General features: G+C 41.0%; 1 protein-coding gene across 12 annotated transcripts in view; it reads right to left on the bottom strand.

Moving 5' to 3' along the window:
* Nucleotides 1-15008, bottom strand: part of ctnnd2b (catenin (cadherin-associated protein), delta 2b) — a 118432-nt gene that overhangs the window by 45121 nt on the left and 58303 nt on the right. For 10 of the 12 annotated variants that reach the window (XR_013467081.1, XR_013467082.1, XM_078098873.1 and 7 more), the window contains 5 exons: nucleotides 12219-12253; nucleotides 10200-10316; nucleotides 2525-2676; nucleotides 2019-2192; nucleotides 284-429 (listed from right to left, as the gene is read on the bottom strand). Coding sequence is in view for 10 of the 12 variants with exons in the window: in XM_078098873.1 (XP_077954999.1) it covers nucleotides 284-429; nucleotides 2019-2192; nucleotides 2525-2676; nucleotides 10200-10316; nucleotides 12219-12253 (624 nt within the window). In the remaining 2 variants the exon portion in view is untranslated. The remainder of the gene's footprint in view (nucleotides 1-283; nucleotides 430-2018; nucleotides 2193-2524; nucleotides 2677-10199; nucleotides 10317-12218; nucleotides 12254-15008) is intronic. The other 2 variants (XM_078098877.1, XM_078098879.1) reach the window with 1 other exon arrangement.

Genomic DNA, 15008 nt, shown 5'->3' with positions numbered 1-15008 from the left:
TAACTGTCAAGCCATGTTTACACTAGATTAAGATAAACATTTCCAATAAATCTGTTGCAATGCTTGCTTTAGTGCTACTTACATAGAGTTCAGCCCTGATGAAGATGAAATATGATTTACAACTATTAGAACTAACACGCAGGGCATTGTTGTTGTGAGACAGACTGCCTTTCAAAAGTCTTTGGTGTTGATCAGTTGATACATTCTTTTGTGCTACGAAACCAGCAAATGTCCCACCCACTAATGAGCCCTTTTTAAATGGAGCGCTCGGCGTTGAACAAACCTGTAGGACTTGGCGAGTCGACTGGGCGACTGCTTGGGCGAGGACACCCTCTGCAGCGTGGCGTAGCTGGGCATGTCGGAGGAGGCCGATCCCAGGCGCTGCAGCTTGGTAGGAGATCCCACCGCCTGCAGAGGGGAGCTCACGCGCTGCAACAGAGGAGTTCTCCGTTAAAAGAGGAATGTCACCTATTTTAAATGTTCATTCGGTCTTGTTCATATCATCATTTTCAGAGAGACAAACAACTCTCCGTGGAAGCAGTATCAAACCGGAGAGGGGAAACTGTAATCTGTGACAACATCCTGATGAAGAGGAGTCATCAGACTAAAACATGATGGGATGACTGAACTTTTTTTTCATAACCAAATGAACATTTAATCCGACTGAGAGCATTGGGCCTCCAAATGAAGTTAAAAACATTCATTTTCATCTTCTCGCTACTGTGGAAATACCCTGGAGAAATATTCGCGTTTTTCTATAAATGCAGAGCTAAAGGTGCTATTTTCAGATGCTTTGGTAATCTAGATGAGAATGGTGAATATGTGCTGAAGAGAGGATGCTAAGGATTTAGGGGAGCGGGTTGTTGAGGAAAAATGTTTCTATATTGTCCAACATATACTCATGTCATTATTAGTTCTAGGGAATTGTGTAAGTAGGGATATATCTATATTTATATTTATTCCAATTTAATTGAATAGAAATGGAAAGACAGGAGTGGTCGTGACACTAAGGATTGCAAAAGGTTTAGTAAGATAGTGTAGAGACAGCAGCACAAGATCTCATGTCAGTATGTAGACGCTAGGAGACAGAACCTTGAGGGCCAGCGAAATCAAGTCAACCGACCAGAATGATCCAATTAGACTAGTATCAACACACCAGATAAAGAGAACAGTGGGAGAACATCAGCAAGTTACGCAGTTAGAATAAGCCCAACAAGCATCAACATATCGAATAAGGGGGGGCTTGTGAAGGACGAGGCGGAGAATAGTGGGACAGCAACAACAGAAGAGAGTTACGTAGTCAGGATTGAAGGGGAGGGCTTCACCCAATCGAATGGTCTAACAAATGTATAAACGAATATGTTGTATCATCACCTCGTATAAATTAATCCACAACAGGTGCCAGTGACCTGATTACCACAGGATTCTTTGAAATACCTAAACTCTGAGCCTGGATTGAAATGCAGTGCAGAAGGAGAAGCAATCGAACAGTAAATCATACACTTAGGAGGCCAGAATATAGAACCAGTCTGGTCCGGAACCTACAAGACAAACAGATCTAAACAAACCCGTTATTGAGCTATTTCCTCACCTGCTAGAGGGACACCTGTAATGTGGAACGGAACAGTTGGGCTCCCATCGCACTAAACACGAAGGTACCATGAATTGGGTGTAGTAAAAAGCTTAAGAAATACTTTGGTTGTGAAGGGCTTCATCCAGAACGACTACAATGTGCAGGGAACCGTTCACTCACTTAGTTAATAATGCAATTAACAGATTACCAGAGTAGTTTAGAATACAACCTTTACAGAGAACCACTGAAACCTCAAATACTCAGTAAAGCATCGTTGTTAGAAAGTTTATAAGGAATAATAGCAATATAACAGACTCATAGTAACTCTAAAACTCCTGGGTTGTAAAAGTAAGTCCACCGATGGAACAATGTGTGGAACAGACGAGGGAAGAAAACCTCTGAAGGAAGATAGAAGCATCACAGTAAACCCTCCAGAGAGCTGTACCTGAGCAGGCAAAGTGGCGCAGGAGTAATACATGGGGGGTCCCGCAGGTGCAGATCCGAGATCAGCGGGCATGTGGAATGCGCTGCCATGGGCCTGCTGAGCAAACGAGTCTCTCTGGGACTGAGAGGGAGAGTCAGTTCCTGCTAAATGGGCAGCTGCACGGCTGGATGTCACCTGGAGGGGGCGAGAGAGGTGAAAGGGAGGGGATGAAAAGAAGGAGAAGAGGCAGCAAGTGTGGAGGAGGTGGAAAGGATAGATGTAAATGGGAAGGAGAAGGATGGAGAGGCAGGTGGTAGACAAAGAAAGTATGAAGGAAGGGGGGGCGGGGGGGGGGGGGGGGTAGAAGACAGAGGAATTAAGAAGGGCAGAGGCGGGGGGTAGCAGATGGATGTAGACAGATGGAAATGAAGGAGGGGGGCAAAATATTAAACAACATAATAAAATGGGGAACATTTAAACAAGTGTTCTGATTGATGGTGAGAAACGAGAACAAAGGAAGTGGGTACCTGGTTGTAGCTGTGGACAGCCGCTCCAACCTGCCCACATCGGCCCATGGTCAATTCCCCAAGTGCCATCCCTTGGTTACTATGGTAACCAGCCGCTGCATAGGCATCCTGGTGGTTGAGCTGCAAAGCGCTTTGGGATAAAAGTCCTTGTCCTGGTGGTAGAAAGAAGGACAGGGAATGAAAGAGCGTTCAAAAAGTATTAAGAGGGCAAAGAGTGTCACATGTGAAGAGGCTGAATAATGCACTCCTCAATAACAGATACATCTTCAACATGAACTCAAGAAACGACAGGGTTCAGGGAGCCAGAGGTTTCACTTCCACCAAGCTGCTTTCATGTAACCGTATTCTTACAACTTTTAAACTCGGCAGTAAGTATTTTTGTCGGGAATTGTTCGTTTTACTCGTTGAAGTCGTTTTGTAATGCACTTCCCATCCAACGTGTTATACAATCTATTTTATATTACGAGGAATGGATGAATGTGAGTACAACTGCTTTGGTTTGTATTTGACCTTGGAATGAAGAGAAGAGGGGAAGAAACTGTAGATGCAGAGCTTAAATAGAGTTGCCCTCATCGAGACCCATTTGAGTTTCACCCGCCATGTTTTTCCAGCCACCAGCCGCTCTTTTCCCCTCATGCTCTGTGACCCTTGAATTTCACACTGCACTTGAACTCCATTTTAAATCCCCTCCTACTCAGTCTTCCTTTCTCCCTCTCTCGGCCTCCATCAATTCTTTTGTCACTGTGTCATTACCAGATTCTCTCCTTCTCAACTCCAAATTTCCTTTGCATAATCCCGCAAGAGGTGAAAGAGGCCAATAGAACACAAGCTCACTCATGTATCTATTGAAATAATAACATTTCTCTTTTGAGAGCATAATCGACGCCTTAAAACAAAACAAGTTTTGTTTATTTGAAGAAATTAATTTAATTTAAAAAAAGTCAAAAGATTCCATTAAAACAATCTTTTCAGCTACATCTTTACTTTTTCGTTCTGGCCAGAATTGACTCATTTTAATGGGAACACTGTGACCAGTGAATTCAAATGGAAGGATGAATTAATTCGCATAAAGACCAATGCCTCATTCACACTTTTGCGGAAGGAGTGTAAGTGGCCGGTCCAATAATTCCTAAAGGAGCAAGCATTGACGCTCCTTTTCTCCTTTTTCCGCCATGATGAAAGCTGTTTTATCACGGCTGTTTTATCATGGTTTTATCATTTCTCATCATCTCATTTCTCATTTTTCCACCATGATAAAAGCTCTTTTTTTGCTGTGAGAAAAGGAGCGTCATTGGACCATTCTTCAAGAAAGGAAAGGAGATAATTCCGTTACACAATTCTTTTTAGCGGCAATAATTTACATTCAACCCGAATCAAAGACTGCTCCAAACCTACTACGAGCTGCCTCAGCTGGTCAGCCATCATATCAGTGAGTCATGGTGGTCTCCATCAATAGAGAACAGACAACCAGAGGTTCAAAATGAGGGAAATTCACATTTTAAGCAACACTGCTGTTGCTTAAATTAATGTACAAAAGAAAGGAGAAGTACTCATTCTGACCATGCAAGTCATCAAAGATGCTCAAGTACCATCGTTGGTCTTCATGTGGACAATATGTATTAATACTGTACAATTTGGGACAGTCACCATCTTCAAAGACAAACACATTTGTGTACATCCAGATATGGAGACAATGCAATGTCTCCAAAGGGGCCCTTGCAGCTGTTAATTTAACTTTGGGTGAGCGAGAATGGAAAAACGATTCCTATAGAGGAAGATACATTCATCATGTTTTCATTTTCTCATTCTGTGAAACATTGCCAATGACTAAGCTTAGTCCCTGGCTCATTACACCTCCTTTACACTTCATTTGAAAATGTGTGAGAATCACTGACTCACCGCTGTGTAACGCCTTCCAGTGGAGCTGTTCTCTCAGTACCACAACTCCTGCCCAAATCAAAGATTGCTCCAAACCTACTGCGAGCTGCACCGGCTGGTCAGCTATCAAATCAGTCGGTCATAAAACTGCGGTTCTCACACTCAGATTTAGCCCGATTTATGAAGCACATGGATCATTTACTTAGAGACTGTGATACATCAGCCAAACGGGTTGTAACACACATAACCCACTAAAAACATTTAGAGAATATTGGATTGTAAGCCGTAAATTGGCCTGCATGACCAGTAAGGTTTAAAGTAAACTTAATTAAATCATTTGAGGAGGACAGCAGGGCCAAAACTCTCCCTTCTTTCCTATTGAAATCTTTTTAAATGTTTAATGCAACCTCGATTCTCTCTCATACTCTTGTGATGACACCAAAGATGTGCCTCATCAACAGCTTTAATTACAGTCAATAAAACTAATTTTTTAGTGTTTGTGTTACGTAAAACAAGACTCCCCCGAAGTAGCAGTTTGCCGCAGTGGCATACAGATGTACTCTGGCCACTTTCACAATGGCTTTCTGTCAAACAACTCACTGCACAATAAAAGTACAAATTGACTGCGTTATATCTGCTCCAGATAGACTCATAAATTCCTGTCGCTCAGTATTCGTACTCTCAAAGGAGTTCTTGAGCTGCCCTCCATCGTCAGCGGCTGTCCCTGTAATCTCCACAGATTGTCAGGCAGTCAGAGTAAAAGCAAAAAGCGGCACACAAGAAGAGCGTTTTCTTTGCTGTTTTTTGTGATGATTAAACAACAGAAGAATAAGCAATCTTAGTGTGCCAGCGGTCAACACCAGCGCTTTGGAAAAACAAGGCTCGACCGAAGTGAACGAGCCGATTGAAAGCGCAGCGAATGGCTCCTGAAGCCGGTGTAGCTGGTGAATGAGCCTTATTTGAAAATGTGGTATTAAACTACCGGTGCTGAGGGAGTTTACTAGGTCAAGGCCTCCGGGTCCCAAAGGCTTGTCTTAATGCAATGGAAGAATTGGTACTCCACGACAAATTTGGATGGATTCACACACTCGTGCATGAAGCCAGGGGATGTTTTCCCTTTTCTTTTTTTCCACGTTAGGTGTGTTTCATGTGGGTAGTGCAGCCTTTAGGGGAGTGAAAGAGGCCTCATAAATACATTATGGCTCAGATGGCAAAAAAACTCAAAGGCTCCATCGAATACATCTGAGGCAGAGAGAGCAAATGAGTGTGTGTGTGGGGAGGGGGGGGGGTGTATTAAAGTATTAGTGAGAAAGCAATGGGATGCTGTGCGAGGGTCTCTTGCTGTGCATTTCAATCATCTTTTCATACACATACGTGCGTCTCGCTCCCTCCTGCATATATAGCCTAGATATCTATCTATCTATCTATCTATATATATATACTGGAAATGTGTTTATAGCTGCATTGTACTGATCGACCCGCTCATTAGTCTGCTGCCGCCGTAACGCACACAACAAGAGTTGTTGAGTGAGTTTTTCTTTCTGCATCATGGGCAGCATTCCTTATTGACACATGTTAATATTTTATCGGTTGTCTATTTTGATATACCCGTTGGTGGCATAGGCAGTGTGGAATACACACGCACGCATACACACAGAATCAGAGATATAGCAGCATGCACGGTCCAAAGTAGCCACCTGCAACATAGTCATATGCACACAGATTAACATGTACGCTGTCAGTGACAATCACTGGCGTGCAGCATGAAGACACTCGGTGTACTCTGTTGCTGTGTCTCACTAATCTGCTCGGCAGCTTCAGTAAAGGAGTGGATTCTGCTGTATTCTGGCAAGTCTCTGCATATGTATCTAGTCATACGTTGTTATGCTTTCATTCATTTTGCCGTGTGATAAGTCACGTGCCTATGCTCTTATGCGTAACGGACCTTTGCCTCCTAACCCCAATGAAACAACTACTGACCGACAGCGGATTCGCAACGCACAATTCAGTAATTCAGTGATTTCCAAAACAATAATTTTCATTTGGTCCTGCGAGAAGGCAGCATTAACCAACTTGTTAGTGTTAAATGAACTAAGCTGACTAAATAAATAAATATTTATTTTGAAAGTGACCCTGATAATACAGGAGAAAATCTTTTTACTGTTGGCATATCTGACACTGTCACTGTCACTACGTGAACTTTTCCAGATCCGCTGAGGAGCAGCGCAGAGCGCTAACGTTAGCCTACATTTGATAGCATGCTGGAGCTGCCACAAAACAGTTGATGTGTTGTTAATGAACACAATTTTTGTTGTCAACACAACCAGTGACCCTAACAAACATCTAGTACTACTAAGTTAAGATAAAGTGTCCTTGGCAATTTTTATACTACAATGAGGTTTTAAGAGAGGACATGCTAACCTGTTACTGTTTAATCAATTCCAGTTCCGCTCTTGAGCTTTAAAAGTTTTTTAAATGGTAAAAAAATAAAGACACCACCCTTCATACTCTTTGAATACAGAGCACATCTCTTCCTTCAGCACCATCTACACCACCTTGACATGAAGATAAATCCAATGCTAAGCTATGTAATGTGTCAATGTTTGATGATACATGTTTGGGTCACAGGGTTTGCAAGGTCATTTTTCTCATTCAGCCTTAAAACGTATAAGAAGGCTCTCCGTAACGCAAGAGCATCTTATTACTCATCATTAATAGAGAAAAATAAAAACAACTCCAGGTTTCTCTTCAGCACTGTAGCCTGACTGACAGAGAGTCACAGCTCTGTCGAGCCGTGTATTCCTTTGGACCTCACTAGTAACGACTTCATGAACTTCTTCAATGATAAGATTCTGACTATCAAAGAGAAAATTGATGGTCTCCTGCCCTCAACCAGTGCCGACCTGTCCTCTGATGTAGGAAACTTGGATGCAGCAGTGGGCCCTGATGCCTGTTTGGATGCCTTCTCTTCCATCAACCTTGATCAACTGACTTCTTTATTTTCAAAGTCTAAATCTTCTACTTGTCTCTTGGATCCGATTCCGACCAAACTGCTTTAGGAAGTTTTTCCTTTAGTTAGCACATCCTTATTAGATATTATGAATCTGTCTTTGTTGACAGTACATGTACCACAGTCCTTCAAGGTAGCTGTAATTAAACCTCTTCTTAAGAAACCTACTCTTGCTCCAGAGGTGTTGGCTAACTACAGACCTATCTCTAATCTCCCTCTCTAAGATCCTTGAGAAATCCGTTGCAAATCAATTATGTGACTTTCTACAAAACAATGCTTTGTTCGAGGATTTCCAGTCAGGATTTCGAGTGCATCACAGTACAGAAACAGCACTGGTGAAAATTACGAATGATCTTCTGCTTGCATCGGACCAAGGACTCATCTCTTTTCTTGTCTTGCTGGATCTCAGTGCCGCATTTGATACCATAGACCATTGTATCCTGTTGCAGAGACTAGAACATTTAATTGGTATCAAAGGAACTGCACTCAGCTGGTTTAAGGCTATAAAGACTAACAAATTGTAGCACTTAAATTGTACTTGTAACGTCACTCATCTATAGCAAATTGTAAATTGGCTTATTTGAGGAAATTGCACTTTCTTGTTTCTTGTTCTCCTGAGTTTGTACCCTATGGTTGAATGCACTTATTGTACGTCGCTTTGGATAAAAGCGTCAGCTAAATGACATGTAATGTAATGTAATGTAATCGGTGACCAGGACATTCTGATATACCATTTTAGAAATTAAAGCCTTTCGAAATGTCACCTTCGTTTTTGTGTTACAAGTTTGGTGAGGGCAGGCCAAATCATTTGGAAGTTATGAATCTTGCCAGATTAAGCCACACCCCTTGCGAAGTTTATTAGCCCATCTTCTCGAAACAATGAGATATCAACACAATCTTTGACCCAGTAATGATCTACAGAAAATGTTGTGACAATTGGACATAGTGTTTAGGAGAAATGGGTATAAACATGTTTTTCCCCATATTAAAAATGGCGGAAAATCTAGTTCGGCACATTTGCATACCATGATTGACTTTTTTTATAGAGCATGTCCAAGAGCACATATGTGCCAAATTTTGAGTTAATCGGGCATCGGGTGAAAAATTGGCCTAGTGTGGTACAATAGGGGGTGCTATAGGGACATTTCTTGATCTCCAAATGCGAGACCCCAAAATTATCTGATTTTTCACCAGTTCGGATCTGCATGCCAAATTTAACAACTTTTTGAATATGATAAAGCCACCAAAAAGAAAAATTTCCTTAGAGAGAATAAGAATAATCCCTTGAAATACAATAGGTTTCTCTACGACTAGTCGTAGCGAGGACCCTAATTATTATTCTTAGTTTTGCGTGACATGTGTTTAGCCAGTGCTTTCTGTGTGTGCATAAACAAAGGATACACGAAGGCCCGTGATCTTCTGTGTTTTTAATTCATGCCTGGTTATGATTCATGCCTCATGTGTTATTATATATTCATGTATATCTATAGCACATGGGCCGGTGCAGTATATTTGCAAGTGTCCGTGTGTTTCTGTGTGTGCCTCCCCTCTTGTCCCCTGTGAACAGCGGGCCAACTGACACCCCAGCGAGGATGGATCAGCAGATCAAACTACTGGCATGACTGTGCATGTCTCCTGACAACTACCTCCTGTGGGGTCCCATTGGGTCGCCTATACATCAGACATGGGTATCATCGCTTGTACCGAATTTAAAAAAAAAAGATGAGATGTCACAGATCTTTCAACAGTTTGCACTTTGAACAACATAACAGCTGCTAAACTCTAGTTCTCAGTATATCTACAACAGCTAGAAACAACTATATTAACAGGTGAATTAATGGTACAAGGTGTTTATTTGGGGTTCATACGGTTTATGGTTTAGGTTAACTCTTACCAATCTCATCCGGCTGTTTTCTAACCATAAACGTTTTCAGTAAAAGAAGAAAAAAAGAGATCATAATGATACGTATTATGTTATTGCTGTCCCCATGTGGCATTAATCACGTTCTGCAGGTTTAAGGTATTGTATAACATTTGCAATATTGATTATGTACAGTTTTGCTTGACCACCATTTCTGGATACATCCACCAGTTTAAGGTTTGTGCATTTGTTAGTCAAAATGTCTGAAAGTCAAACCTGGGAAAGATAAGACAAAGACAAAGAGGATTATTTTAAAGATGTAAAATGTGTTTGGGAGCATGGAGCATAACAATTCACCAAGGATGAACCGAAAAAGAATATATAGGCTATGTGCCCCTCAGAAAAATTCAATCATTAGAAAATGGAAATGGATTACAATGGAAAAATGTAATCGAGACACTAACAGAGAGATTGATAACCACTCATTCATTGTACTAATTATTTGATATTTTTCAGTAGCACTTTCGAAGATGTGACGCAATCCAATGAAAGACAACCACGTGTTCAGCCTTCGGGTAGAACATTCTAATTAGAGCAAGTGCTAGAGTGAAAAGAGTCTTTCACACAGGCTTCATCAAATCTAATTGTCTTATTTTCACTGTTAATTCATGGAAGGACTTGTCACTCTTCTCAATGCTTTGCGAGCTGTACGGTGCAGGCTGGCTTTGGGAACAGTATTTTCTTGGTTAAGTCTCACACAATATTTAACAGGTCAATCAGCCAAAAACCTGGAAACTCCAATGCTGCAGAATATCAATCCGCTGCTCTTTGATTGCATTTCATCTATTCTCTTCTGCTCTATCCTTCTCGGCCTTTCTCTTTAAAGAAAATGAAAAAAAGCTGCGGCACCATAACATTGGCCTTACTGTCTCCTGAAGACGTGTCCTGTGAGTCCAAGATGCCTGATTCCTGGAGCGATCGGATGCAGGAGTCCACAAGCTCCAAGCCTGTCGTCAGCTCCTCCTCTATGTCCTTCTGTCCGTCTGCACAACGCCAATGGGATAAAAGAGACGCGTTGAAACAAAGACGCAGCTTCTTCTGCCACCGGCCGACCACTCCTCCATCCTTCTGCACATCATCATGGGATGTCAGCAACACTCATGTAGTGCACGCCTTGTGGGGGCTATTTTGATTGAAGTAACCGAGGTGTGGCCATTGCAACATTTGCAAGTCCACTAAGGATAAATATCCATGAATCCTAATAATAAAAATGTCATCGGTGCAAAACTAATGCGGCAGGACATTTTGAGAAGCCGGTTCATCCAAAATAAATAAAGGTTAAATATAGCAGGGCTAAGCTTTAGAGCTGTCTACATTAGGGTTTGGGTCATTTAAAGAAATTACTAATGCATCCCGATAACCAAATCATAGTACATACAAATCACATGTCCCAAAGTCAATGGAAATTGATAGCCTTTGTTTGCTCTGATAAATATGTTGTTTGACAGCAGTAGAGCTCAGAATGTCCCATTAAGAATTATGCTTGAAAATCTTGTGGGAATGCAGGCAAATTAATATCTAAGCCATTTCCATCTGCTTAACATTTTTTAAATAAAGAAACTGCATAGTTCCATGGACATACAAATGTATGGCATTTCTGAGAAACGATTTACAATTTACTCTGAAAATAACAATTCACGGCAAGAAAGAAACAACTTGTAGTGTTAAAGTGGTGAATAGTAAGTAAAAAGAGCTATGAGTTCAAGGGGTTAAAACTACATTATTGAATATTATCTCTCTGATCATCTAAGTTAATATTGTCAATCTGTAACATACCAACTGGCCACTTCATTGTCAGTTAACCTGCTTAATAATCCAGCTAGGGCCACACTGATCTGAACCACACACCCAATGTTCCTCCCACCCACAGCCACACCTCACCCGCCGAAATACAATTAGACCATGTACGTTAAAATTACTTCCCATTCAACCGCTGATTAGCATCCAAAGAAACTGCCTAACTCATATATCATCACGTTGTTAAGCGTGAAGATAAACCTTTGGTTCAAGAGTAAAAAATCGAACTGGTAATCCAAAAATCAAAAACAAATCTAGTGGGATCCTGGGCTCCACCTTGTCCTGAGTTACCAGGCCATTTATCTGCAAGAGCGAAGCAGATAACATTCCTGGAGTCTTTCATGTTCGATGGGGCTGCCAAGAGGGATAAAACCTACAAATGAGTCTGAGGAGAAGTATTATTCTCTTATTGAGAGAGAGAAAGTAATAGCAGGAGCCTTTTGAGTGGATTTAGGAGGCGGATTTTATTGACTTGTACTGACGCATTGGCTGACTGATGCTGTTGATGCTGTTGTGGAAACATTTCCAGCCCAGTGCCGTCTGCGGCGTCAAGCCGGATTCACTCTCAGCCTTGCCAGCCAAGACTCATTTTCTAACCTGCTTGATCCAGCAGTGATGGGTTTTTAATGATTCGTTAGTGATGCTGTGATTTAAAAAAGGTATAATTGGAGCAAGAGAGTGAATCACTCGGGTGCTTGACTGCAATGGACAGATGATGACCGCAGGAAAGTCTGTCGATATGAAACATTTTTAACATTGCCTTATGGAAAACACTCCGCAAACAGGTTAAACTAAGTACTACAATTACTTGCAAATGTTGTTTGACCATTACTCAGTTGCAAGAACACTGAGGTAATTGAAATGTTTTGTTTGATAGCGCATGCCTTTTTGTGTATTTGGCTTTAAATGTATAGATTGAGTTTGATCGACCATTTTAAACGCTGCATGATTACCTTACCAAATTGCATTAATATATTGTAAGAGTATGATGGAGGGATTCATATAATCAAAATGAGCAGTCCCGGAATGCACACATTAGAGCCCGAGGCGGAATGAACCATTTAGGAGCATTTGAGGAGAAATGTTACCTTGGTTGTTCCAGCGAAATTTCTCATCCGCTGAGCTGCAAGAGACAAACAACAGAACGGTTAGAAATATGAGCTAAAATGACATTTCACACCAACCTTTGTGGTTTGTTGGAAAGTATTGTTGTACAAAATAAAATGCTTGGTATTCTGATATCACTGTATGTGATCTGCAGAAAACCTTATATCTCCGTTTTGCAGTAGTTTCAAGTTTCACCTTCAGCTTAAGGATGACAAAGTGCTGAGACGTGGGGAAATTGTGGCATATAATGTCCCTTATCAAAAGGATAACTGATACACACTCCAAAAGCAACTTTCACTCTAAAAACATGAGTTTTTTACAATCCAACATTATCCCGTCTTACCCTAAATTTACCCGTTTCTTTTAGGACCAAAGAGCAGAAGTTAATGTTTTCGGCATGTGTGTAAGGTTCTGGTCGCAGTAGCAACCTGTCAATGACAGTAACCCCGCCCCCCTAAAGCATTCACTACTTTATAATCTTTTTGACTCTAAATGGATCATTATTTACTAAATGCACGTCATGCTGTAATGAAGATGACTTGAAACTAGAGATTGAGAATAATAATGTTTACAATGTTTGCTACGGTAATAAATCAATTGAGTAATTTTCTCACAGACTTCTATATAATCAGACATATTTTTTTGACAGGAGCACTTGCCCGCTGCTGATCAGTAGAACGAATGCAAATTTTAAGGCCAATTATACATAAGCTTTAGTTAGCAGAACCGGAGGTTAACGCCTGGTTAAGGCCCATGTTGGACAGATAGTGAGTGCAGTCTAATTAACTCCTGCTTAAGGCAATCATTCATTTTGCAATTCGATGATGTCACTCACCACCTGTTTTAGGCTTTTTCAATGCTTTTTTGCCAGTAAAAATTCCACGAGATGCTCATCCCCAAACCCTGCTTTCAAATGTACCTGCTACACCGTCTGCCAGTCAACAGAGCAATCTTACGACTGAAACATCAATCAAAAGGTTGTCTAGTTTCTAAAGGGCTAAATAACTGCCTAAAAGACGATAACTGTCTCCTGACGGTAGAAAATGTGGGGATTAAAATGCTCATTAACAAAAATGACAACATGACAACTATTTTAGGTTGATTTTACAATCTGCTACTGTGCATAGCTTTCTGGGCTGGATTGCTGCTATGTGCTGCAATGATGCGCCACGATGCTACAGTGGAAGGATTTAACACACAATTGTTCTTAATTAAGGGAAATAATATGGAACTTGAAATCTGAGTGCAGTACATTCCAAAATGAAGAGAAAGAGAAATAAATCTATATTGTGGAAGAGAAATTTATAAGGCTGACATTTATTTATATACTTACAATAACTGGAATCAATTGCTAGTCATAGTGGTTCTTCCTGCTGAACTTTTTCTGATATATGTTCAATATAGTTATAGATCAATATGCTATAGATCATCTCCTACAGTTCTTGGGCAGTAGTGTATGGAGGTGTCGTCTTTGATTGCATGTATGTAATAGCTGCTTGATTGACTTTTTTTCTAAAATAGCCCTAGTCAGTTTTCCCTGTTAAGTCCAACTAATATGTTCACTATAAATCCAAAACAGTATCCTTTAAGGCACCCTGCTGGCAGTAAAAAAACTAAATCATGTGACTCAAGGGATAGTTCGACATTTTGGGTCAGTAAAAAGAAAAAATCATTGCCACTCTCATGGTCTGTGTGTCCTTTCTGTGTCGTCCTTTCTCAGCCTTCAAGAAGACTATTGATTTCTGATAACAGACAACTTTAGTTAAGGACATTGTCGGAACGACCATATTCGAATGTTTTCTCAAAACCCTTAGCCTCCTTTTCCCTGGCAGCACTGATGCTTTGCTAATTCCTCAAACACCATTGTCATCCCATCAGCAATGGAAACATTGTTCAATGCTACAGTAAAAGTGATGTGATATCAAAGCTGCCGATTCTCGCGGTTTTGCCGTGTGACACGTGCTTTTGCATGTTATTGCGCCCACTTACTCCAATTCCTCACGCAAAAAAAACAATCAGATTTTTGGCCCTGACGCGTTTGTTCCTATTCAAACTCCCCGACGGTAGGTGGCGCTAAGGAGAGCATCTATAACCCTATTTGCAGCATAGACATCCTCTTTATCCCGAAGTTAGGGTTAAGGGTTAAGGGTTAAGTTAGGGTTAGGGTCGATATTTCTAGGGCGCTCAGCTATGAAACAGAAAGCTAATGTTATGCTAGCACGATTCATAGTCAATGCAACTGCGTATGCTTAAAAAAAAGAGTCAACATCATTTGTCTGTACGTTTAACAACAAGAAGGGCTAGTTATCCAGCAGTGTAATTTGTTCCCAAATTAAAATGATATTTTCTTCAACAAATGAGGGACCATGAGTACCGCCGTCCAAGCTACGTAAACAAAGCCTGAGTTTTAACATGATAAACACAGCTAAATGATCTAACTCCTATGTTCTATTCACATAGTGGCTTGGTGGGAAAAGCCACTATGTGTCTGTTCCGAAATGTAAAGCATACCTAAAAGACCTTGGCTGAAAAGGCCCTCACCAACAATGATTTGGAGATATTGACCGATGAATATCATGTCGCAATATTTTATCTTGCCAACAGTGCTGCATGATTCAAATAAAAGGCAATCCTCCATCTCTGTAACCCAAAGCCTTTAAAGCCAAACCTAGCGCTGAATGCTATTCACTCCCGGCGGACAAAGAACAGATGCTATTAAATCATCCAATTGATTACCCCCATTCTGTGTGTGGGTCTGGTGTGTGACGGAT

The sequence above is a fragment of the Gasterosteus aculeatus genome, chromosome 3 (genome assembly GCF_964276395.1).
Source record: "Gasterosteus aculeatus chromosome 3, fGasAcu3.hap1.1, whole genome shotgun sequence".
NCBI classification, from domain to species: domain Eukaryota; kingdom Metazoa; phylum Chordata; class Actinopteri; order Perciformes; family Gasterosteidae; genus Gasterosteus; species Gasterosteus aculeatus.
This window is presented reverse-complemented; position numbering and strand designations above follow the sequence as displayed.